The sequence below is a fragment of the Rhamphochromis longiceps genome, linkage group LG18, assembly GCF_057381845.1.
Source record: "Rhamphochromis longiceps isolate RC_006_pf linkage group LG18, R_longiceps_female_GT1.1, whole genome shotgun sequence".
NCBI lineage: Eukaryota > Metazoa > Chordata > Actinopteri > Cichliformes > Cichlidae > Rhamphochromis > Rhamphochromis longiceps.
This window is the reverse complement of record NC_140574.1, coordinates 21,517,484-21,542,649: the sequence shown is the minus strand read 5'-3', so window position 1 is coordinate 21,542,649 and position 25,166 is coordinate 21,517,484. Positions and strand designations below refer to the sequence as shown.

At 42.0% G+C, this 25,166-nt stretch overlaps 3 protein-coding genes across 4 annotated transcripts in view; 1 reads left to right on the top strand and 2 right to left on the bottom strand.

Annotated features, from left to right (window-relative positions):
• The window catches only part of ece2a (endothelin converting enzyme 2a), a 115,865-nt gene extending 113,052 nt beyond the window's left edge, over window positions 1-2,813 (bottom strand). For both annotated transcript variants that reach the window (XM_085387946.1, XM_085387947.1), the window contains exons 1-2: window positions 2,491-2,813; window positions 1,360-1,524 (exon numbers count right to left, since the gene is read on the bottom strand). In XM_085387946.1, coding sequence (XP_085244072.1) covers window positions 1,360-1,519 — 160 coding nt within the window. In that variant the 5' untranslated portion in view covers window positions 1,520-1,524; window positions 2,491-2,813. The remainder of the gene's footprint in view (window positions 1-1,359; window positions 1,525-2,490) is intronic.
• A 5,511-nt stretch (window positions 2,814-8,324) lies between these two features.
• Window positions 8,325-15,150, top strand: map6d1 (MAP6 domain containing 1). Its single transcript, XM_085389497.1, has 3 exons — window positions 8,325-9,358; window positions 10,032-10,359; window positions 14,500-15,150. The coding sequence occupies exons 1-3, from the start codon at window positions 8,808-8,810 to the stop codon at window positions 14,578-14,580; spliced, it is 960 nt and encodes a 319-aa protein (XP_085245623.1). The 5' UTR covers window positions 8,325-8,807; the 3' UTR covers window positions 14,581-15,150.
• A 1,195-nt stretch (window positions 15,151-16,345) lies between these two features.
• The window catches only part of yeats2 (YEATS domain containing 2), a 28,356-nt gene continuing 19,535 nt past the window's right edge, over window positions 16,346-25,166 (bottom strand). The window contains exons 20-30 of the mRNA XM_085389102.1: window positions 23,209-23,584; window positions 22,978-23,112; window positions 22,421-22,558; window positions 22,029-22,182; window positions 21,862-21,938; window positions 21,672-21,751; window positions 19,535-19,742; window positions 18,730-18,965; window positions 18,491-18,565; window positions 18,213-18,286; window positions 16,346-17,750 (exon numbers count right to left, since the gene is read on the bottom strand). Coding sequence (XP_085245228.1) covers window positions 17,642-17,750; window positions 18,213-18,286; window positions 18,491-18,565; window positions 18,730-18,965; window positions 19,535-19,742; window positions 21,672-21,751; window positions 21,862-21,938; window positions 22,029-22,182; window positions 22,421-22,558; window positions 22,978-23,112; window positions 23,209-23,584 — 1,662 coding nt within the window. The 3' untranslated portion in view covers window positions 16,346-17,641. The remainder of the gene's footprint in view (window positions 17,751-18,212; window positions 18,287-18,490; window positions 18,566-18,729; window positions 18,966-19,534; window positions 19,743-21,671; window positions 21,752-21,861; window positions 21,939-22,028; window positions 22,183-22,420; window positions 22,559-22,977; window positions 23,113-23,208; window positions 23,585-25,166) is intronic.

The window sequence follows — 25,166 nt, the reverse complement described above, 5'->3', positions numbered from 1 at the left end:
CATACGTCACATGAAAACCAAAATAGTTCCAAAGGCCAGATCTGAATGAGAGTGGGGGAGGTCCATGTTGCAAGGAGAGCTTAACTTCTGTCTCGCTAGCTTGCCCTGCGCTCAGTGAATCTGCGTTCGACTACTCCGCCCAGGCTGCACTGTCGAGCGCAGATCCACCGAGCGCATCGTCAGAAGGAAAGTTGATAAAATAAATTAAAAATTTATTTTGTATTGTTCGATACATATGCGTACTGAACCGAAAGCACTGTATCGAACGGTTCAATATCGATACGAGTATCGTTGCACCCCTAATATATATATATATATATATATATATATATATATATATATATATATATATATATATATATATATATATATATATATATACCTAACAGCCACAACATTAAAACCAACCCTCTCTTAAGTGAATGATAGTGATTTCCTGTAACAATGCAATACAGGCTGGCATTGGTGTTGAGGACAGCACAGGACACCCCAGAGGTTTTGCGTCACCACACGACATAAGGCAGGTGGAAGAAAATCCTCATTTAGCATGTGTATTTAGATCGTTTTTGATTCTCACATTTTGGTGTAAATGTGAGGAACCACAGCACAATAATATGCAAATGTATGCAAATCAAATCAGATCATCTACTCCATTAGAAGAAGGTTTGTGCTCGTTTATATTGTTTTCGAGGATTCTGTCAACATAACAAATGAGTCACAGTAACAGACACCAGCGTGATGATATAACGTTTTATAAACACTGGAGATTTTTTTTGTCTAAAATAAATGTCCCAGACGCCGCACGATTTGCCAGTTTTCTGATGTACTGGGTTTTATCATGGTTGTTGATGTTTAAAGAAAATTGGCCATTTTCAGTTAATACTGAGCTCCAAGTAAAGGACCCGATTTAAAAACTCTCTTCCTCTCATGCAGCCACATGTTAACTGCATTAATACTTTTCATGTCAGAGTACTCAGGCCGCTTCCATTTCTATGCAAACAGCTGCCTGGCTGGATTTAATTAATAACAGTGATTATAATGGCAGTAATGACAACCGTGAGGGTGATATGCGACAGTCCTGATGAGAAACGCTGGCAGGGATTTGTCCCTTTATGTGACAGCACACAGCGGAGAGGTGACAAGAAGCGGGGGCGAGAGATGAGGCCCGACATGTGACACAGATCTGCCATTCAGATCAGGATTTCCGACCTCTAATTCTCCAGGACGATCGCTCCGCTTCCCACAAAAAAATTTCATGTGGCATTTTTCTTTCTCTATGTACACCATATTGAGGTAATAACGAACAAATGGACACGTTAAAAGTAAAAAATAATACAAAAAATAGAGAAAACTACCTACCCAGTATCAATATAGAGTCCTCTTTCTTTACAAATCTTTCCAGAATGTGCTGGAATTTGGAGAAACCCCCCAACCAGTCATAGCACTGCTCCATCGTGTATCTTTCATCCCAGTAGGCGACGTCTTTGTACCTGGAGTTGTTTTCTGGCAGGTAGTCCATATTCTCTGGAGCATGACAAAAATATGTAGCATAACACTGTGTCAGACTATAACGAGACTTCTTTTGTGTGTCGCTAAATCTGTTTTTGCTACAGTGCAGTGATGCATTTCACTGTGCTTTTTCCATTTCATTGTGGTTTCAGCATTGTCATGGGTTTTTTTCTGTCAATTTACAGACCAAATGATTGGCTGCGAAATTAATCAGCTAATAAAATACATAAAATAATACAAAATGTTAAGACTGCCCAGGTTACTGTAAAATAAATTGATTTGTTTTTACTGTGACTCATCTTTATGAGAGAAAAAAAAGCTACTGGAGGTTTTTTCTTTAATTATTTCATTACTTTTTGAGTTTGACATATTTTTTTTGACACATTATAGGCAAACAAGTAATTTACAAAAGTTTAAATTCCCACAATCATTTGGCAAATACAGGAAATCGCTTTTTGGCACAACACTTGTATTCAAACTGTTGTGACTGATTTGTTGACCTGTAATCTGTCAAAATCTCATGAATTACATATTTTGAAAAATATTTTAACTCGGAAAAAACGGGACTGATTATAATGCAGAACACAAATCAGAGTCAAAACGATACCTGAAAAATAGTTGTTTTTTTTAACTTTATATATTACACCTTCATAAATCCTGTTTACTACAGCCTATTTACTAATGTAAACAAGTTTATTAGACATTAAAAATAACATATACAAACACTTGCAGTCACTTTTTGGCAGGGTCGTGCATAGACCTGGCAGACAGCAACACTGTAGTGAAACAACGCCAAATAAACACAACAAACAGACGCTACTTCAATGTTGTGACAAACTCTTAAACTTCCCTCGCCACCTATTCAGCGACTGTAGATAGAGCGCATGCGTGGATGCGGCGGACTACCTCTCGCAGCCAGTTCAGTTTGTTCATGTAGTTGACAACAAAAGATTGCACGAAATACGATAGTCATTTACCTACCTTCTTATTTTTTCCCCTCGTTTTGTCGTTAACTTCAGCAGCTTTGTAAAAAAAAAAAAATTAAAAAGGCCGTTTCCTGGGTGGGAATGAATCCACGTGTTAACAGAAACAACAGTCGTAGGACCGAGTGAGCTCACTTTCACTCTCACGTTTCTATCAAAATAAAGCTTGGTACTACAGAAAGTAGAGTGAGCCCCGTCTTAAACTTCCCTCATTTGATAATTCGTTCATTCGCTTGAACAGAAAAATGTTGTCTCTGAGTTTTTCTATTTCTTACGAGTCAACGCTTTAAAGGAGGCGGAGCGATACAATTCAACAGTGCGGTGTCTAGAGTCGTGTTGCTTTCACGTACTCTTTGTAAAATCTGTCAAATCGCCACGGTGCATTCAAGCGATCTACGTTTGTTACAATAAATGTAGAAAAACTTTTTATACAGTCATCGGTTTGTTAAAACTGTTCTTCAAATTAAGAAAAAGAAGAATGCATAGACCTACTTGGTATTTGTTCTATAGTCTTGGTTTCTATAATTAAACCAACTACTAAAGGAAGAGAAAATGTGTGCGCACAGCATAAAATGAGTCCAAAAGTGATTTGGTTCCTTTCCCGCTTCAAACTTTAATTTGAATGATGATGAGTGATGATGATTAAATGATGATTACTTATCAACTCTCATATGTTGAACTATAAAAAACAATTCTAGTGTTTCATGATGAGGTGGCTTTTAAAGAAAGAATGATCACATTAACAAAACTGCAATAATTTATAGAGAAGTTCCTCACAGGACACACAAAGCAAGGTCAGGGATGGAAACCAAATTCATATTTTGTGCTACATTTCTTATTACATTATGTGCTTTCTGTTCTCAGTTAGCTCAGCTGAATACATTTGTACTGAAGAATAATGCCCAGTCACAGCTCTTTTGTTTATCAGCTCTGCCCGTGAACACTGTCTGTGTTGGTCAAACAGCTAACCGCACCCACCAAAAAGAAAACAAAGAGAAAAGATTGCATCTGCAAGAAAGTTTTAATCATTAAATTGCACTTGTATCAAAACAGTTTCCCTGGAAATGAATAATTTCAAACAGGAAGAATGCTGAACAATGTGACATTTGTCTTCTTTTTGTTGTTATTTATTCCACCCTGATTACCAAATCATGGTACACATCAAGGCATACGCCTTTAATGTAATTACCGAGAAAACAGAAATTAGGTTTTAGTTATTTTGGGGAAATTCTGATTAGTCTTCCTTGCTCCTCTCACCTACTACATCATTATGCAGATGTAATGTTGTACTTTCCCCTGCAGATGGTAGTATAATACTGCTGTCTTAAACGTTTTGCTTCTTACTACCTGCTGAAAGAAACCCAATAACCCTGCTCATTCAATTTCAGTCTCTGTTTTGGTGATTTGCTTAAAATTACACTGTAAAGTCTGTGGCATCTATACCTGAACAAATTCATGGCCCGCATCCTCATAATCAAGAGCTTCTTTTGCTGTCTCAGACTCACTGGAGTGGTTCTTAAACTGTTGTGGGCAAACCTGAGGTCTCATTTTTATCTGTGAACAGCTGAAAAAGGGAAATTCTTATGCTGTGAGTGCAGCACTTCCCATTCAGTTAATTTTATGCTTATTTGTATTTTATAATTACTAAACTCTAAACAACTGTAGTCCCGTAGATACTAGAACAGGGGGTAGGCAACCTTTCTGATGAGCAGTGCCATTTAAAATTTCCTCAGAAGTCAGTGTGCCATATGATTGCATTAGCAATAAATTTAATAACACTCTGTATCAACGGTTACATACTACATAGAACCACTTTATAGAATTATATTTGTTCGCAGATGTCGGCAGCTATCAGCGAATAGTTATCAGCTATTTTGAAACAAAAAAAAGACACTTTTTATCCATAACAAGAACTCCATATCAGCAAATGAACTGTACAACAGAAAATGCAAATGCTATTTATGGTCTCCTCACAACAATGATAAGAAAAATAAACTGGGTCAATATGGCATGTTTGTTAATACACTCTGATCTCTGGTCTCCCACTCAGAGACACAGATCTCCAAGTGTCCAGCATTCAGACGGCTACCTGAGGACACTCATGTGAGAGAAAACCTGCTCACACAGATATGTAGAGCCAAATACTGTCAATAAGGCCTCTGCAATGTTCTGAAGACAGTTAAACTTGTCAGGTAGTGATGTCCAGCAGGTGACAATGCAAGCTCCATGAACACGCGCAGCTATGGATTCCAGCTGCTTCAATGTTATATGTATGATTTCTATACATTTTACGTCAGATAAAAACTTTGGTTGTAAGCTTCAGATAATTATTTAATAACAGCTAGACATTTTAAATGAGAATAAGAAAGTATTTCTTTGTGCCCACCTCTCCCTGTTAATGCCCTACCTGGGCCCCTGGCAACACTTTGCTAGATCCGCCCCTGCACAGTTACCAGCTGTCAGCTACTTAGAAAAGGATCCTGGTGTTATTTGTCTCTCAGAAACAGTTCAGAACTTCCCTTCAACTCATTCATGTCACCTTAAAGGTAAACCTGTTTCTCCATCACCTGTTCAGCTCTGATGATTCAGTAAGGACATCTCCTGGTTTCATCTTCATGTTTCCCTCTCACCAGATAACCAAACCGATATCATGACAGCAGCTTTTACAGCTGTGGCTCCAGCAAACATCAGCTGATACTACAAAGTAATATTAAATACATTCTAACAACAGCTGATCAAGCTTAAACGTGCAGCTGTTGTTTAACGTGACATGTGCTGGTTTCCTCTTTCTGGCGCAAAGTGGGCGATAAACAAACAAGAGAGAAAAGCCGATCAGCTGATCATTGATCAGGTTCATGATTGAAGAAGAAACAGGAGAGAGAGGGGGAAGAATGAGAGAAGAAGAGGCAGCTGTGCAGCTTAAAGACAGAATAACTCCAGCTTTGTGTCTTTTTCTATTCTAGCTGAAGTCCGGGACAAACTGTCCCTTTTCAACACCAAACGCCTAATATTTTCTCTGAATGCGGGACGATTCCGTCTTTTTACGGGATGGTTGGCAACTCTACTAACTAACCTTGTGAATTAAATAAAGTTCAACATCAGTAACATCACAGCACCCACCCAGCTGTATAGAAACTCCATCATGCTAGCTAGCACGCAGTACCAGTTATTGTAACTGACTGTAAAAAGTCAGCACAACGAAAATAAACTGCAGTTAAACACTTGACCGCAGTACCTAAACTTGGTTTATATCTGACCCAGATAGACTGCAGGTCATAACGTCTTACCTGAAGAGCAGTTCACCTGACACTCGGACCGGCCTCAGGGCTCTCCTCCTCCTGCCTCCCCTTTCTCTCATCCACCTGCTGTCCTCCACCACTTGCTAATTTTACTGAATCTAGCCACCACCAAACAACTGAGTTATTTTTACACACCGACCAACATCTGGCCAATCCACCACCTTTCATTGTTTATACCGTTACAAAGAAAAAAAAAAGTCACCGGGCCACCGAGCAAATGCCCAGGATGGCCAGTCCAGCTATGGTCGTGCCATCAGTTAACCCTTCGCGTGCAAACTGTGGCACGCATGCCTAGAGTTGCCGACCCCTGAAGTATCGAAAAGGATTTTCACTGTTATTGCCACTTTGCCATTATGGACAAATATTCATAAATGAACAGAGTAAACCCTCACAGTCTCTGAACGTCTAATATAACTTCAAATACAGTTATTTTATATTAATGCAATTCTTTCTTTCTTTTTTAATTAAAAGACAGTCATCATATTAAGGGTGTAGTGGCATTTTTTTTTTCTCATAGTGAAAAAGCCAAACTGATCATTTGAAACAATCCATGGGATTATTAACACCAGTCTTATATGTATTGTGGACACCATCAGCTTCAGGCAGCTCTATAATAAGGCTAATGGTGCAACTTGCACTTGACTTTAGGAGGAAATTACATAAATTCTTGCTTTAGCGCTAAATGTTAATAGTGCTCCAGCCAAATGGTCAGAAACAGTCAACTGTGAGCCCACAAAAATATTACAAATTTGTGTGGGCTCACATTTTCTAAGTGCCACATACTAATGTACTAACCTGCAATCCAGGCTGACTGTGGAAAAGGCACATGTAGTATGCTGCCCACTAAGATGAAGGGTCCTGCATGAGTGGAACAGAACCCACGCTGGTTAAATGTACACCTGCTCCTGCCTACATCATTTCACCATAAAGCCATAGTGGTCCCATATGTATTATATTATATATTATAACATATAATATATTATATTAAACATACTGAACAAGACTGTTAAATACTACAAATTTACCATATTCTAAAATGCAGAAACATTTATTTAAAATATAGTTTTGTAGCTTTAATTTACAAGAGATCCTGTGAATTTTTGTATGCTTTATGTTAAATAAAAAGTGTGTAAAACACTTAAACTTACAGAAAAGTATACTGTTATTAGTCGGGTTTTATTATGTAATTCTATCTAAAACATTTTGGAAATTTAATCCATATGTAATAAAATGATATATCAACCAAAAAAAGTGCTAATACTATTGCAAAACTAGTAATTGGGTTTATAATTTATAATTTATTATTGTTTTGTGATGATAAAAAAAATACTTTTTACATTTTTAGGTGTAACTTTATAGAAACATTTCTGATATCTTTACTATTATCTTTACCTTAAAAGGATCACTCATTTAAATTTAATGGATTCCCAGAAAATGTTATTGCATTTACAGTGTCCCGTTACAAATGGTATCACCTGAACTTTGATTGTTAGGATATGTTTTCACATAAAATCGTATATTTAATGGATATGAGCCTTTGCAGAGTTATACTTGTTAAAATATGAGTTTTACTTTTAAAAATAATCTTATAGTATTTCTGTAATACAGCATTAACACACTGATACAGTACTTCAATTTGCAACATGTCAGTTAATGAACAAACAAATATGTAAAATTACACAACCTATTACTTTACAGCTTATTTTTACTCATTGTATTCATTTTTAATATGTATTTACAAATTAGAATAAAATGTATTTAATAATATTATATATTAAATAAGTGCTGTATAGTTGTGAATTTTTTCATGTTATTTTACTGGAGACGTGTTAACTCAGTCAATTTATGTAATTTTATTGATTTAATGAACAGGAAAACTTTGTGATCAAAAAATTCTGTTACATGTTTAAATTGTTAGGTTGATTGATTGATTGATTGATTGATTCACAGTGAACTACACCTTGTTCTCCTGCAATTATATATAATTGCCAACAGAGTCATGTCATTATCACTTTAACTTGTGTGTCCCATTTATATGACCCAGTCCAGAATGTACACGCAGGCATTGTTAATGTTACGGAGTCCTTGTGTAGATGTGAACAGAGGGGTCTCCACAGGACCCTGAAACCTCAACCGTCATTAATATTTTTGTTTTTTACCAGGAACGTGATGTTACTGATGTTACTACTGTCTTCTGTGGCCCGTTTGTCTCCTTTATATTACATTATAATGTCTGCAGGCAGCAAAGAAAAGTAAATGCTGTTTTATGTGCACTTTAAATGCATTTGAAAGTCTTATTTAGTGACTTGATTAGCTCCCCTTCAGTGGTTATGAAGCAGGTTGACGCAACACATGGTTAAACTGAACTTACTGTGAGACATTTTGAGAAACATCTGAAAAAATAGTCCATCCACTCATCCTCACATTTCCCAGCTGGGCTCGTTGGACTTGTGTATGCGTGACTTAAAATAACAACATCAAGAAATCATTGTAAACAGTGTAGTCTCACTGTGGAGCAGCGTACACCGAAGCTGCATCATTATGTAACCTCACGGTGAACAAGGTACGATTATTTTAGTGATTTGTAACGGGAGAAGCCGCAAAACAGCCAATTCTCAAGCTTTTCGCTGGAGAAGTGGAGTCGTGTGAGGAAGTGGAGACAGATAACCATGTCCAGTCCAGTCAGACCCGCGCAAACGACGGGATCCGTCTTGTGGAGATGCGGAGAATAATTTGCCACAGATTCCTCTGCATAGTGGAGGCACTATCACAGACCACGTGAGAGGAATATTCAATGACGGTCCCCGACAGACCGGTTCATCTCTGTTGGCACTCCTCTGCTGGGTGACATGGACTCCTGGACGCTATACACTCTTAGCTTTACAGAAACGAGCGAAGAGGGAGGGCGACACTCTGAATGTAACCTCTGATCGCTTTTCTCTTCTTTTTCAGGTCTTTTTGTTTCTTTTTCTCCCCCTTTCTTCTTCTGTTCTCCTCTCCGGCAGTTAGAGGGAGTATGGCTTGGCCGTGCATCAGCAGAGTCTGCTGCCTGGCTCGTTTCTGGAATCAGTTCGACAAATCGGACCTCTCCGTCCCGCTCACCATCCAGAACTACTCGGACATCGCCGAGCAGGAGGTGCGGTCCGTCACCAAGCAGGTATCCGCTTCGGAGCGCGCACCCGGCAATAACTACACACCAACTCCGGACACGCGTGCCAAAGGCTCCCCTCATGAGCCCGCGGATGGCACTGGGACCCGAGGATCTTTCAGGTCACGGAAGGAGCCCAGCTACAAGCCCCGGGAAGACTACCACCCCCCGGGAGTACCTTTCCCCAGTGTTACGCAGTACAAGCAGGATTTCAAACCATGGCCCATCCCCAGGAAGGAGAATTTCCCGTGGATTAATAACGAGGGGAGCAGGGCAGACTGTGTGTCGGACAGCCCGGTGAATACTTACCACGTCCAGGGTCAGCCTGGGGAGAGCCGGGGGGGGAGAGAGGAGAGGGGCAAGGGGCAGAGATGGGGGGAGCAGCAGGTGATGGAGGAGAGCAAAACCAGCTCCTACAGGTCTGAGATCCTCTCTCACCTTGTTTCAGCACCGAGCGCTGTTCACAGCGGGTGTGCCGCTGATGTGCTCATGCCTGCTTTGATGCTTAATTAGACTTTAATTTATTACTAGTTCAGCGACTTCCAAGGTCGAGCCAACAAGCATGCGTGGAGACGAGGGCTCATTAAATAATTCTCTCACACGTTTCATATTCGTATATGGTACAGCGCAAGTATGGTGTAGGATTTGTGCTGGCACTGTATCCCCTGTATGTGGAGGTCTGTGTTTTTCAACCTTTTCTAGCTTTTAATCCTTTAAAATGGGATTTTTTTAAAAGGTTGATTCATGTGAATACATTTCAAAGATGAAAAAACAAACATATAACCCCCTCAGATACTTTTCATGACCTCTGGTTCATTTAGACCCCGAGGCAGAGTTAGTATATACACTTTGGGAATTGAATTCATACATTACAGCCAAGATACTGATAAACGCCCACATGTTTCATCAGGACTCTTATTCTGCAGTTTGCTGCATCAGCTGTTAAAGACTGGAATATATTAAGCCCAATTCAAGATTACTAGCACATTATTTTGTCTAATTTCTCCATTAATTTAATCTTTGTTATTACTTCATGCTCCAGACGTCCCCCTCCAGCTTTGTCACTCTACTAATACACTTCTCTACCTCCAGGCAAGAGTACAGGCCTTGGGCGGGGGTGCGACCGGCCAAAAGTGCGAGGAAACCCCCCCCAGCTCAGTACTCCAGCCCTGGGACAGAAGCCACTCACGTCCCACGTGAAACCAGCTACCAGGCTGCCTACAGGGGGGAGGTTGGCAGGTCCATGGGTCTGCATCAAGGAGAACACGTGATCCCATCCGCTGCCTCCAACATCCAACCTGCCGCTGTCCCCCAGCCTGCCCCCACTGCCCTTCAAGCCTACAGATTGCAGAGTCCATCCAGCCTCCAGCAGAGCATCCTGCCTGAGAGGACTGAGCTCAGTGGAACAATCAAAGGAGAGGTAGGCGCATAATCATTGAGTTCAAGGAGCCATGTTTTATGTCTAAAGTTTAAAGAAAACCACACACAGTTCATTGTTAGAGCTGCACGTTTAAATCCAGGCTCGCTCATCCTGAAAGTCATCTTCACTCATCTCCCCGGCGGCCTGTTGCTGTTGGGGCATCACAGAAAAGTGATACAGCATTCTGTCCCCGAGAGGCTCAAAGTGACCCAGCTGTTTAAAACAGGCCATGTACCGTGTTAGGTAACAGTGCTGGTGCTACACTCTCTACTGTGGCCTGAATAAAACTGGGTTGATGAGGACAACAAATTACATGTGTAATTCTCTGAACTGCAGTCCATTTCAGTCAGCTAACTGACTGACATCTGTCTAGAAATTAGTGCTGATCATAGCTGCAATGAAACGTGTGATCCTTTAATCTTTGCTGTTATTAAAAGAGGTTATTTCTCTTTATGACACAGCACAGTGCTTCTTTAGATAGCCAATGGAACTCCAGTGATATCATATACATTATATACATACAAGTATAACCATATGCTCTCAGATTGCAGATTTATAGGGCTTTGCCTGAGCAACAACCATACAGAATAACTCACAGCTAAATAATAAGGTGACGCTCAGCAAGGGTCATATAAGGCCTGCACAATGCAGATTTTTAGGGAGAAAATTTGATATTTATTTGTTGACTGATATTCTATATTGCTATGTATAGAAAGTATGTTTGAGTTACACTGAATATTAAACTTTTTGGGTCATACATAGTATATGAACAAAAGTACTGGGGTTACTACACATTACACATACAGGAGCTGCTTATCCTTGAAAACCAATGCCATGAATTTCCCAGTGTGCAGTTTTTTGTGCCGATGTTAATGCAAGAGAAGGTTTGGAGCTCTGCAGCTGTTGAGTCAGCAGCCCTATATGCACTTCACACGATCTGAAACTTTGTCTCTGGGTTGCTGTGGTTGCTAAATGCGTCCACTTTGCAACAATATCACTCACACCTGATGGTGGAATATCTAGTCGAGAAGTACTGATTTGTTGCAGCGGTGGTGTCCTATTACTCCACCATGCTCAAATTCAGTGCGCTCTTTAGAACGAGACATTCTTTCACAAATGTCTGCGAAGCCCAAATGCGTGCCGAGGTGCACAGGTGCGGCCATGTGACTGAAAACACCTGAATTCTAAGGTTAAGTGGTGTGGTTCAAGACTTATTCTGTGATGCTACTCTACTGCATGTGTTACAGGCAGCACTATGCTTCCATTATATAATTTCTAAAGTATCATACTTCTTCATTAGTTTCTCTAAAAATAATAATAACTATAATAAAACTGGTGCATATCTGACATAAAAGTACTGAGTCTGCTGCCTGCATGCTCTCTCAGGTCAGCTGTCAGCTGATACTTAGGGAGACAGTTTTTGGGGAATCTCCAGAAGTTTAGTGCCATCCTTCTCCTCCGCCCTCAACACTCAGTGCCATCTGCCACTGGAGATCTGGGCAGCTGTGGGCTGGACCCGGTCAGATCTTCATCTGTGTTACAACAGCTGCCCCAGTAACATCTTAAGCCGACTGGTTTTCAGGGAGATCTGGCACACGTGCTCTTCTGGTGAAACGAACACGTGGCTCTCACTTTAGCAACTGTTTGAGAGACTCGGTTAAAAAAAAAAAACAATTCGTGCACGAGAGCAGAACGATACGACTTTGCAGTTATTTGCATCACTTTCTGAACAAAGCTTGGTCCGTTAAGCTGCAGCATACCTCGGTTTTGCTGTGTGATGCTAATGGAGGTTGAAGGGATGGGATGTTAATGGCAGGACACAGACTCTAATAATAACACTGGCCCAGTTGGAGTGAGAGTTCAGGGCACATTAAGAAGAGATGTGCTGCTGCCAGTGGGCCAAGCTTCAGAAAGAGTGCAGTAGATATTTCCTGTACATTCTTATTGTGCCGTCTTTCAGCGTTGCATGCACTTTGTCTGGCATACCACAATCTGTCAGTGTGACACAAGCCCAGCCTGGCGGCATTAGATAATCCACCCCGGTTACCGATGGCCCACTCATTGCCGACTCATTTATTGACTCACTAACCCCCTGCAGAGGTGTCTGACCAAGCATTACACATCCCACTCCAGTACACATTATACTGGGTCATAGTATTCAGCTGGTATTTGTCCATATCTGGTGTTTTATGATCAGCATTACCATCAACCATCTTCATTCAGCAGGCAGACCGGCAGCTCATTAAAAGATGTAACGGTTAACTTGATGGTAATCTGCTCCTGATGAAAAAGAAGGTGGGCAGCCATAAAACTCTCATTACTGTTTAAATCAATTTGTGCCCCCTCCCCTCACCTATAACAGATCAAATCCGTCTCGAAAGACAAAAGCTGGCTCAGATTTCATGACGTAAAAAAACAAAACAGCAATGCTTTTTTCTTTTTTTAAAGACGAGAGCGCTGCGTTCATCTTGAACTCACTGAACTTGCAAACCCAATTTAACGCATCCCGGGGAGAGGAGGCATCGAGGTGAGAGAATGAACCTCAGTTAAACCTGACACCCCGTTAGTTTGCAGCAGCGTGTGTATGTGTGTGTATGTGTAACAGATTTGTGAGGATGGCTTGTATAATCTGCAGTGTGTGTCAGGGATAAGCAAGACAAAACCACCAGTGCACAGAGTGAAAACCACGGCAGGAGCGCTTGTGACAAATCCTTGGTTATTTCACATTTAGCTCACAGGCAGCGAGCAGCCTCCTGAGATTTCTCTCCCTTGCAGGTCATTGGCAATCCTTCATAACTTGCGACTACAGTGTATTAAGAGTGCTGCGTTCTTCTATGGCAGGAAGAGAGATGCACAGTCGAGTCAATGGCTTTAAAATGCATGAAGCGGATTAAATGGCCTGCTGGGAAAATCTAACCTAAAATTTCCGGTTACCTCCATTTATTCATTTGGCAGGGGGGATGGCAAATCCCTGCATTGGAATCTGATTTTTCCACCTCCTCTAACAGGCTCGGAAAGCGATCTGAAGTTGTTGTGTGTCGGAGTTGTAGATGGTTTTCTGATCAGTCAGCGTTACCCCATTCATTTCCCTGCTTCGCCCCCATAAGTCAGCCCTAAGTTTCTACAGTTCTACATGTGTTATTTTTCTCTTTCCTCCCTCATTTTTGCCAAGCTGTCTCCCCCTATTCTTTCACTTGGACGTCATCCTCGTTCCCACGCTGCTCAGGACTACAGAGGAAGTGTCCGGTGCCAACTTGGCACTGTTTATATAGAGAAGTGAGGATTGTACTAAAACCAGGGGAAAGGCAAAAAAAGGAATGAGGGGGAAGAGACTCAGACCGGGGGGTGGGGGATGATGCACTGTGTGATAGATAAGTGATGGAGATGTGGGGGGAGGGGAGCAGTGTGTGATGGATTATCTGTTAAAGTGCAATGTTGCATTGGGTTGCAGTCTCGTTTGGCACCAATCTAATTTAGGAGAGAGGCAGACCTGGCTGCTGCACAGAGCAGAGAAGACAGTGTGTGTTTGTGTGTGTGTGTGTGTGTGTGTGAGAGAGAGAGAGAGATTGTGTTGGGGGTTGAAAACAGTCACACAACAATCCAACTTGCTAAACAAAAAGTGTTGCCTTCCCTGCCACCCACAAGGCTGTATAGTCAGACTCACAGTGGAGCTGGGACCACAGTCTGAAGGACTCTCCAAAGATTTTGTGCTCTGATTGGCCGACAAAAAGCTGCCACACTTCAGCTAGATATGCAAGTAGAAACTGAAGAAGTCTGGGCCCGCTATAACGGGCAGATCTATTAATTGCTAGAGAGAACAGAGTGTGGTCAATGTCTCCATGTTTTATTCACTGAAGCCCAGATTAAAAGTCTGGCCAGATTTTATTTTCTTTTTTTGGGAGGAATGGGGGAAGCTGTCATCAGCAGAACAGATCAGCACTAAAGAGGGAAAAAAGCAACCCAGCCCACACTGCTAGCACTCTGCCAGCAAGACCTGATGTTATTTGACAGCTTAGTCCGTCCAGTGTCCTCTCATTTCACAGGTGTGGCGTGAGCATCACAGCTGCTGCACTCGCTCCCATTTCCCTGACCACTTTAGAAGACTGCTGTTACACCCGTCACTCTTTATCTGTCTTGCAGGAACATCTGGTGAGGACCAAACTCCCTCCAAACCCTTCTGCTGTCTTTCAAAGCGGATCTTCGAGGGTCTTCAACATCTGACGCCTGCTGCCATTCTGCTTTGAGGAGTCGACACGGGAAATGTCCTCACTTCATTCCACAACACAAGAATCTATGCAAGGGAATGTATTGTTGGGAAGGCTGTGGAGCCACGGACTCAGCAACCCAAATGGAGATAGTTAGACAGCTCTTTCCTCCCCCCATCCCCCACACTCCTTCCTGCCCCTGTTGCAATGGAAATGAACACGCATGTAATGAAGTTGATTTTTTTTTTTTGGATGTTTTTGCATAAACGCACAAGAAACTGGCTGCTCTGTGTGTTGGTGTGTGAATTTGTGTGTGTGTGTGCCTGCTGATTGGTCCTTTCACTGAACATAGAAAAACAAAAAAACAAACAAACAGTGTGCACCAGTGATGAAGTGACCTTTACCCGCGTAGACTACTGTGTTGCCCTTTGGTGTTGCTAGAAATCTGCTTGAAAATAATTTATTTCCTCAGCATCTATTTGGTTTGTCAGTTTGGAAAAAGTATTAGTTGGTCTCAATTTTTTTGTAAATCTGTTGTTAAAGAAAAAGAGCAAATGAGTGATGTAAGATAAATGACAATAAAAGATCATTAGCTAGGTTGTTACTTTCAGATGCCTCCTCAGTTGTATTTCTTCCACCCATTGCCCTGTTAGTCATGTTTACCCTTTTCACTCTTGATTGCAGTTAAGAGCCAGTTAATCTCTCTGGTGAACTGAACCCAACTTCTAATTCAAAGCAAGAAAGTGAGCAGTTACACTCACTGGTCACTTTATTAGGTATAGCTTTTCAACTGCTTGTTAGTTCAAATATCTAATCAGCCAATCACTTGGCAGCCACTCATTGCATATTAGTCATGCAGACATGTTCAAGGTGACCTCCTGAGAGCAGCTTCAAATCGAGCATCAGAATAAGGAAGAAAGGTACTTAAAATTAGTGATGCTGCTGGTGCCAGACAGGCTGGCAAGAGTATTTTTAGACACTGCCGATCTGAAATTTTCCCACACAACCATCTCTGGGGTTTATAGAGCCTGGACCAAAAAAGAAAAAACATGCAGTGAGCTGTAGTTCTCTGGATGAGAATACCTTCTTGATGTCAAAGGTCAGAAGAAAAACGCAAGACTGCTTGAAGCAGCCACTACAACTAGGGTATGCAGAAGAGCATCTCCTAATGTACAACTCATCCAACTCTGGAGTAGATGGGCGGCAGCAGCAGAAGACCACACCGAGTGTCACTTGTGTCAGCAAAGAATAGAAAACTGAAGTTACAGATCACGTGGGCTCAACATGGTTTGACACTCAACGAGGAAGTTCACTGTACTCAATGACCTCCACAGTCACCACATCTCAAACCAATAGAGCAGCTCTGACATGTGGTGGAACAGGAGATTCACATCATGGATGTACAGCCGACAAACCTGCAGTAACTATGTGATGTTGTCGTGTCAATATGGCCCAAAATCTCAGAGGAATGTTTCCAGCACCTCGTTGAAAAAGTTGGTAAAACCCAGAATGAACCTAATAAAGTGGCTTTTAAGAGTGTATATAAAAAGAGTCAAATCAGTCCTTTAAAATAATATTATTGTGGACAGTCCAGACAAACACTGAGCATATTTGCATTAGTCTCACTAATAACCATTTAAAAACTTGCACAGGTGTGTAATTTGAGAAACTAGCTGTTTACTTGATAAGTAGCCTGTAACAGGCACCTGTGTCACTAACCTGGGTTCAGCACACTGTTCATGTATGATTGCATTTATCAAAAACATAAAAAAGACAAGAAAAATAAATAAAGACGAGCCAGGTTTGCAAGAATTGTTTTTAAAATTCATTACAAGAATATTGATTATATTTTTGGTTTGCACTGAAATTGAAAATACAATGTTTAGGTGTCTTCTACACTAATACGATTTGGTTTAACAGGCATCAGAGTCACTCAGCCCGACACACATCCACTCATTCTCACACATGAACGTAATACAAAGCAGCACATTAAACAGAAACAACAGCACAACACGCACACAGACACACACATCAACTTCACTGACCTCTGTGGGGACTACAGCAAACACATCCAAACGCACACACTCACTACTGTCGGGGTGTAATTGATCGCAGGTGCTGAGATTTGATAGAAAAATAAACAGTGTCTGAAAACACCATACTTCATATACTGGTCATATACACTATACATTACATGATAAGATACAACACAGCTGTTACACACAATGCTTAAAAACACTTCAGCGTGCTGCCAGGGCTGGTTCATGAACAGAAGATAAATACTAACAGCGAGTTTCTCTAAATCACAATGATTCTCACACTACACCGTCTCCTGCATCATATTAGTTCATCGGTGTCTCTGTGGCATAATCCACCTTTAATTTCAGACTATAAAAGATGAATCTATTAGCCCATCTGAAGGGCCTTAGAAAACACTTCCTGCGTGCTTGTTTGTCTTGCAAGGCTCGACGTTACCTCTGCCAGGTAACCGTGAAACACATCAAAAGCTGAATGCTGGTTGCCATGCCACTTTCAGCAGAACTGCTGTGTATGCTCTGCCCAAATGATAGAAAAATACTCAGTGTGTTTCCGAACAGCTAAATTTGTGGTTCACCTGAGCTAAAAGACTCAGCCAGTTCCAAAAATTCAGTGATTGTGATGGCGAGATGCAGTACACTGGAGATGGGACAGCTGTCTGATCTTATTATTTAACCCTGCAAGTCACTCAGGCTTCATTTTCCCAGTGACTAGCTAGCTGTCTGGCAGAAAACACTTCATCATTAAAATAATCTTTTCTTGAGGTAAGCAAGAGCACAATCGCTTCTCTAAATCCAATAACACGAGCCCCACGAAGCTTCAATGCACCGGCACTAAGATGTTACAGAGTATTAGAAACATTTGTTACTTTGCTGCTACGCAGCTGCTCGAGCAGCAAACTGAGCCCTTCAATGGTCAACTTAATGAATACAGTACATTATTACTGCTGTGCAACCTGAGCCAACGGGACCGAGTGTGATCACGAACACGGTCGATTTGTCTCATTGTCAGCAACCAGTCGATGTCAAGTAGAGGAGGCCTCAGTTGTCCTTAGCCAGGTAACCCATGTGTGTATTAGTGAGGAAGTCGCAGGTGGGGATGCTGCTGACAGCCTGGTGGATGTTCATGGCTGTGATCTCTCTTGGTGCCCTGCAAACACAAATGCAACCAAGAAATGGCTTCAAGAGGAACAGAAACACCACCCTGAGGTATCTTTCAGTTTGGGACAGCCCTTGGTTTGTGGCGTTTAGTGAGCATGCAGACATGTTTTCATTTTAAAATGTATCGCCCTCTGGTAAAAGGTGACTCACAGTTTTGTTTTTTTACTGAAAAAACAGAGCATCCATCCACTCTAGCACCATCTAACACACAGTTTTAGCTATTTTTGTGATAAAGGGTGAAAAAAAAGATACAAGCTACCACCAGGCTTTTATATTAACATTTGTTTAGAAAACATCAAAAGAAAAAAAAAAGTTGTTTTTTTTTACTTCACTCTTTGTTTTTTATTTTAACTCAGTTGGCTGCAAAAGGCCCAAATATAAAAAATAAAGTGAAAACTGGAGCTTTAAGGCAGGTCGCATGCTAGAGAGGCAAGAGGAAAAAAAGGCTGACCTGTTTGGAGGGGATTTGGCGTAGGCCCCAGCCAGCGCTTCTCTCAGGATGTCACTTGCAAACTGTTCTGTAGCCTACAGCGTACAGGCACACACACACACACACACACACACACACACACACACACACACACACACACACACACACACACACACACACACACACACACACACACAATGTGATTAAGTGAAACAAGCATTCAGGATTCATATTCAGACTGTTTGTCAAGTGTTTCTTGACATTTTTCATGAGTTACTGTTTTGTGTACAGTGAACAACCTTTAGAATCATGGCTTCGATTACTGGAGCGAACACATTCTTCTCCACCTCCACCGGCTGGAAGGTTACCCCGATCTGAAAGAGGCAGTGTTCATCTTATAAAAAAAGGGGGAAAGTGGTGTGCCCTCCTGTTAGCTGCTAAAAGCTGGAGAGGAATCAGAAATCACTGATTGAATTTTTTCATTTTTTCCACATTTCTTAGGGGAAAAAACAAAACCAAACCCAGAGAGAGTCCCAACCTGCTGAGCTGCTTCACTGACAAACTGATCGGACAGGCTGGCGCCCAGGAAGAATTTGGGCTCCGGGTCAGCCTCCTGTTCCTCCTCTTTGACCTTTAGCTTGTGGCAGGGAGGAGTCACCGTGATGATGTCGACTATTTTGTCATCCGCCTCCTCTGGCTCAGTCTTGAGCAGAGCTTGCATCTGCTCAAGACGCAGCACCAGCTCCTCGCTGCTACTCAGGGTCGACGGGCACTCTGCGGGAACATTTACACGTACCCTTCATTTAACACATCATTTCACAAGCCGCAGCATCAGCAGAAACGGCGACTGCTTCGGTGCATCTCTCAGGTTACAGATTCTTGATACGCGGCTGTGTGGTGTAAAGCAAAACTTAGACATGTGAAGGAGGGTTTTTGTGAGATCTTTGCTCATTTTAGCAGTTCAACAACGCAACAATTACAAATGAAGACGTTTGCACAGACAGAGACAAGTAGAACACAAACACCGATTATCATGTTGTTTGGCTCAGTGAGCTAAACGGCCTCATCACCCATCCTTTAGAGACAAAAAGATGGAATTAATAAGAGTTCCCAGCAAATTAAACAATGCAACTGAACAAAAGCACTGAGGCTGAACACTGGCCGCCCTCGCACACAACTGGTCTGCAGACGCATTACTGGATCCACTGGTAGGTGCAGAAACAGTACACCCACACATGCAACACTGAGGCGAAAATATTGATCCGCTTGGAGCTTTAACAAGACCGAGTGAAACGATCTTCCTGTAGAAGATGTAGACCAAGTCCACACAGGCACAAACTCACCAGGCTCATTATCGATTTGAGTGAGAATGTCCTCGATGGACTCGTCATCGTTCTTGGGTTGTGGGGGTTCGGGGTCAGGCGGCGTGTAACCCCTCTGTCGACACCACTGAACCACCTCTCTGGTCTTTGGCGGGGTGAGGGCCTGGAGACGGGGCGAGCGATCCAACACGTCCTGGACGACCCGCTTCACCGCTACGGCTCGCTGAAGCTGCACACAGGCCAAAACCAGAGAGATGATGAGAGAGAATAGAAATCAATCAATCACAAGCTGTACAGCCACAAACAGGTCATGTTGCTGCGCACACACAGCTGGGGTTACTAAGAGTTTTGACTGTGTGATGGCACACATATACTTTATATTCCTTATCCTAATAAACATACAGGCAAGTGTCCTTTTGGTTCCTTTCAGCCTACTGCATCCAAAAAACGCTTATAAAGCAGTGTGAACAAATGCAATTAGCATGCTTTTTGCTCGATGCTCCGGTGGGATGAGTAATAGACATTGATCGTGCCAGCTCACTGTTCTGACGCCTTAATGAAGCAGCAGGCTAGCGGGAAGTCTAACACGGGGAAGCTTATTAATCCTTAAACTGGGCAAAGAAATGACTTTCTGAGCGTCTTTTGAAATCTGATGTTATTATTTTATTCTATTGAGGTCTTTCCCACATGTGAACGCAAGTGGCATTAACTTGGCTGCCATTCTGGGCATGTGACACTGTAGGATCAAGTGAATAAGGCACGAGTCAACGCTCCATTTGCAGGGAAAGTGACTGCTAAAACCCCGACCAGGCAGGTCTACAGACCCCTGGCAACCACCTGTTGCTAGGATGAAAAGGTATATTCCCAACCAGCTGGTTAAAAACCTCCTTGTGATTGCTTTGGTTGCCAACATATTGTTGAATAGAACATCTACCTTGACGTAGATGTTACTGAGACTCAAACTTGCCAGGGATTTTTAGTAGAGACATCAATGGTATCAATTTGAAACTTCAACATCGCTCTGTTCTCGAGTTATTGCATTCACAACGTAAGCGTCCATGTTGCCTGACTGGCTGGCAGGGTGACGGCAATACCCATCAACCGTTTAAGGGTGATGGGGTAAAAACTACAGGCAACTGTGGCAATCTGCTACCTATGAATACATATTTTCCTAGCAACAGGTGATTAGATCACAACCAATATAGTGGACGAATCTTGAGTAACGTGTGTAGATGCAGTTCGTTTTCCTCCCGTCCTGATGAACACTGAAATTAAAGTTATGGCTCTCGTTCCTTTCATTTTGCCAGATGGTTAGTCATGCTGGGCCTGGAAGTCCCTTGAAGTGTTACCAGATTGTTGCTGAGGTGGGATGATGTGCATATAGGATTTTCATTTCATTAGCAAACACACAGATTTGCTGTGCAGAATCAGTTTTTCTCCAGCCCGTAGACACCACTTAATCGTTCCCTGTCATCATAATGTGTAATGATGTGTGATGAGTCCCCTGTCCTCTGTGTAAATTAGTGACCTGTAGATATAAATAACTATGCCTTGGCTTGTCTGGGATCCTTTTTTATAGCAATAGAAAAAGAGAACAGACTGCTACAATATGGGTTGGCCTGTATGAGCTACTGATGAAGATATGACAGGAGACAAGAGGCAGCGATATATATGTGACCTAACAGAAAGACATGAGGCAAGCAGAAAACTCTCTGAGTCGGGATGCTGCATGAAGAGAGATTACACAGGCACCAAAACTGCAGACACTGCAAATTATCACTCACAGACGCCCTCAAGCTGGAACCTGGAGAGCAAACGCTAGTAAGTGAGTGCTGTCACCCCAGATGGGATTAAATAAAACTTTCATCTGAGGAAATCCATACAGAGAAAAGAAAAAAGCCTGCGTTCTTTATTTGAAAGACAGCTTGAAAGCTTAAAAAAAAGAGAGAGAGAGAAAAACTTTAACACATTTGCATAATTTCAAGAAAAAACCTGAATATACTCCAAGCCTGCACAGCTCCAAAAACAAAACATGTACATCTCTGCTGGTTCATCAGCACTTTGACTCTAATGAGGCTTTCTGATTGAAAGCCCAGATACTGCACTTCTGTGAATTTTAATTTTTATCATCAAAAGCAAACACAAAACAAAAGGTCACCTCTGATGCTCTGCGCTTGCCAATATTCCAGGAATAATACTGTTCTGACGACGAGGCACAAAACGGATGTGAGTCTTCGGCTATAGAAAGAAACAGAAATACACCAGTGTGTCAAATTTTTAGACAGCTTTTCCTTTTTTGATGTAAACTTTTCCTTTACATACATCAAATGAAAGGCGAGCTCACTTACTCTTATCTGGCACAATTAGAGGGAATTTCTTCACCACAGCTGTCAGCAGCTGCATCATGGTTTCTATATGCTCAGTGCTGAGGAGAAGACAATCACAGCTGTCAGGTGCCAAGAAGCTTTCATGTATACACTCACTGTATGTGATTGTAACAGGTCCCTGCCCTTACTTGATGAGGTCGTGCGATGAGTTTTCTGCCCCTTGTTCCTGTTTGACTGTGGTAGCTGCAGAGGCAACGTGGACAGAAGAAGCGGGGGCAGGAGTAGTCACCGGGGGTGATGGACCAGCTGTGACAGCTGTGCCAGCACCTGGCTCCGTCTTCACTGTGGAAGAAAGCAAGTGTTAGAGACGGCTGCTTTATTAGTATGCATACTATATATTTTAAATTGGGAGATAAAAGAAAATGATGAGATGAGACTACAGGGATGGGATCTGAGTTTACTAGTTACAGCCTAATGTGCTTCTAAGCAAAATAAATAATTTTATACGCAAAGAAAGAGGAGTTTGGGAGTACAGTGGAAAAGAAGAGGAGAGCGGGTGGAGTGAGGATGGACCCCTCACCTTGTACCAGAGGCAGGGCAAGGGAGGGGGAGGCCTGGCTGGCAGGACTTGGGGAGGCTCCAGCTCCAGGTGCTCCAGGGGTGGTGGAAGAGGAGGAGGAGGAGGAAGGAGTACTGGAGACTGGGCCCTTTGACACGACTACAAACAGAGTAAAACACACAGGAATGGATTGTGGGCCATTAGGTACACGGGATTAACGAGTGGATGAAAAAATGAGAGGGTAGGATGACAGGTCTTCCAGAAGCTGCACTTAGGAAAACTGTGAAATAATGAAAATCTGTTTTCCTGCGTGTTGTAAATAAATCATTCTGCCATCTTTAAACGAAGGAACATAAACTCAGTTTAGAGCGTAAAGTAACTGTTCTCACACTGTAAATCATATGAGGAAAAACATATTTTGCATATTTTTTGTATATTTTAAGATTTACCCTCAGAAACTTATTAAAAATAAGTGAGACTCTAACAAAGCAACCTTTGTTTGTGCAGTATCTTGTGTTATCATGGAGGACCCAGTTTATTAATCTAGAATTCACTGTTTTGTTGAGGGTTTATTTCACCTTTCCCCACAGGCATGAAGATGGTCTGCAGTCCGCCGGACCCACTTCCAACTCCCAGCTGCTTGAGCTGGTTGGCAGGAATGGTTAAGACAGTCTGCTGGGAGCTGGAACCTCCAGAATGGATCTTCAGCATACCTTTACAAAACAAAAACATAGGTGCTCTGTTTATTCGAGTAATGCATTAACATTTAACCTGACAGTTAATGCAGAAACAGGCTTATTTCTGCCTACCCGAGAGAGCAGCACCAGTTTTTCCTCCGGCGGCTGCCACTCCACTGACTAACGAAGTTGCAGAAACCAGGGATGCGCCGCTGCTGCTGATTTTGGGCACACCCACAACAGTACTCACACCTTTGGACATGCTGATGACAGGCATATTGGTGATCCCCTTTGCACCTGTTACTACAGCACCAGCTGAACCTCCAGCAGTCTTTGCGATCGCAGCAGGGTTTCCAGCACCCTTCACCAAGGAGGCCACTGCTGCCTTCGACAAGCTGCTGCCCCCACCAGCGGCGCTGGTGTTCTTTGCTGCGTTGATTACTGCTGCTTGGTTGGCTGCCATCAGGAGTGAGTGATGCTGAGAAGCAGACTTCCCACCATCGAGGGCCTGCATGGACACACGGAAACACACGTGTCACGCAGGAAATAAGCAAACACAGACTCTTTTATGTCCTTTAACGTTTCTGATAATGAGCTAACCAAAGTGAGCAAAAGCTCAAGTGTCCAAGCTGTTTTCACAATGGATGGCAGACCATGGTTTCATTAAACAACACACTTATTTACAAATCCCTTCTTTCAAAATAGCTAATAAAGTGAGGTATAAAAACATATACAGCAGCATTTCACCTTATCTGGAGCTGCACGACAGCGAACGTGTTCATAAATATGAAAAATATCACAGTCCAAGTCCATTTGCAAAAACACTGTAGTGTATATGTGAGAGAAGATTGCTGTGGCTGTGCCTGGAGGAGAGTTGGTGTATTCTTTTTTCTGCTGATGTTTGTTTTCTAGTGCCACGCAGCTCTCAGAATGAGCTGTGCTGATCAGGTCACTGGTTTTATGGAATCTCAGAAACAAAAGAGTCCATTTTTCCTCACAGAGAGTCCTCAGAAAGAGAAGTTCCGCCTCTTTGGCTTGTTTGTTGGAGCTCCGAGTAAATCTTTTTATGTGTTGCAATTTCTCTGTTTTATGATGCCTAGCTACTGACTCTAAAGATGTAATCATCCTAACTCAGACCGATGCTTATGAATATACACAGCAGCGTGCCTACACATGCGAGCCACTGCACTCAGGCTGGATCATTTGTTTTCTGTGTATCTCTACTGCCTTTTTTTCCAATTCCACTTATACAAAAATGTGTTATTTCTTGCAAAATCAGGGTGCTTCTAGTATCTATAATACCAGATTTAAAGATGAGCATAAAAGCTTTAGCTCCCCTATTGAATTGAAAAATTTTAATTCCTCCATGGATTTTAATTCCATAGGGGAATTAAATTTTCCTAAATGCTTTTTGGACATAGCAAGGTTTCCTTTAGAACGCATCAATTATTTCTATTTGCTCTGAATAGCAGAAATACCAGGATCAATATTAACACCCCCCAAAAACTGATCTTTTAAATTGAGCCAAAGCACAAACCACAAATGTGCAATGATGTGCTTTAATGCTCAAAGCTTGTAAAAGCAAGTTAAAAATGAGGACTTTCTTCCAGTTTACACACAATATAAAAACTTAAGCAAGAGTTTGAGCTTCACCTGAGAAAGCATCATGCCAAAATACAACAAAAAACCCCAAAAGAAATCAGTTTAGACTTGCAAAAAAGAATTACTGGTGCTCACAAGGCAAGAGATGGAGAAGTATCATCAGTAAATTCAGAGAGCCTCACAGTACAGAACAAGCCTGGCAGAGGTAGGACACTAGTGAGAGCTGCCAGGACACTAGTGAATGACTTCGCCAAGTCGTGAATTGTGGGACAATCATCAGAACCCTGCACAGGAATGGACTGCGAGTTTGCAGACCAAGAAAAATACTAGAAGCCACCAGTGCTAAACCTCAGTCTCCCAGCAGATAAGAACTATTGCTGGTATAAGTTTGAAAATCTTAGCTGTCACCTGCCTCGAATTACTGTGTTTACAAGATTTTCAGAAACCTTGAAGTCAAGATCAACATTTTTCAAACTCGTCAGACTTTT

What these genes read in the sequence shown, in the direction of transcription:
- map6d1 (XM_085389497.1), top strand. Translation starts at nt 8,808, where the DNA reads ATGGCTTGGCCGTGCATCAGCAGAGTCTGCTGCCTGGCTCGTTTCTGG. An exon ending in AGCAAAACCAGCTCCTACAG is followed by an intron (nt 9,359 to 10,031) that starts GTCTGAGATCCT and finishes CTCTACCTCCAG; the next exon opens with GCAAGAGTACAGGCCTTGGG. An exon ending in GTGGAACAATCAAAGGAGAG is followed by an intron (nt 10,360 to 14,499) that starts GTAGGCGCATAA and finishes TCTGTCTTGCAG; the next exon opens with GAACATCTGGTGAGGACCAA.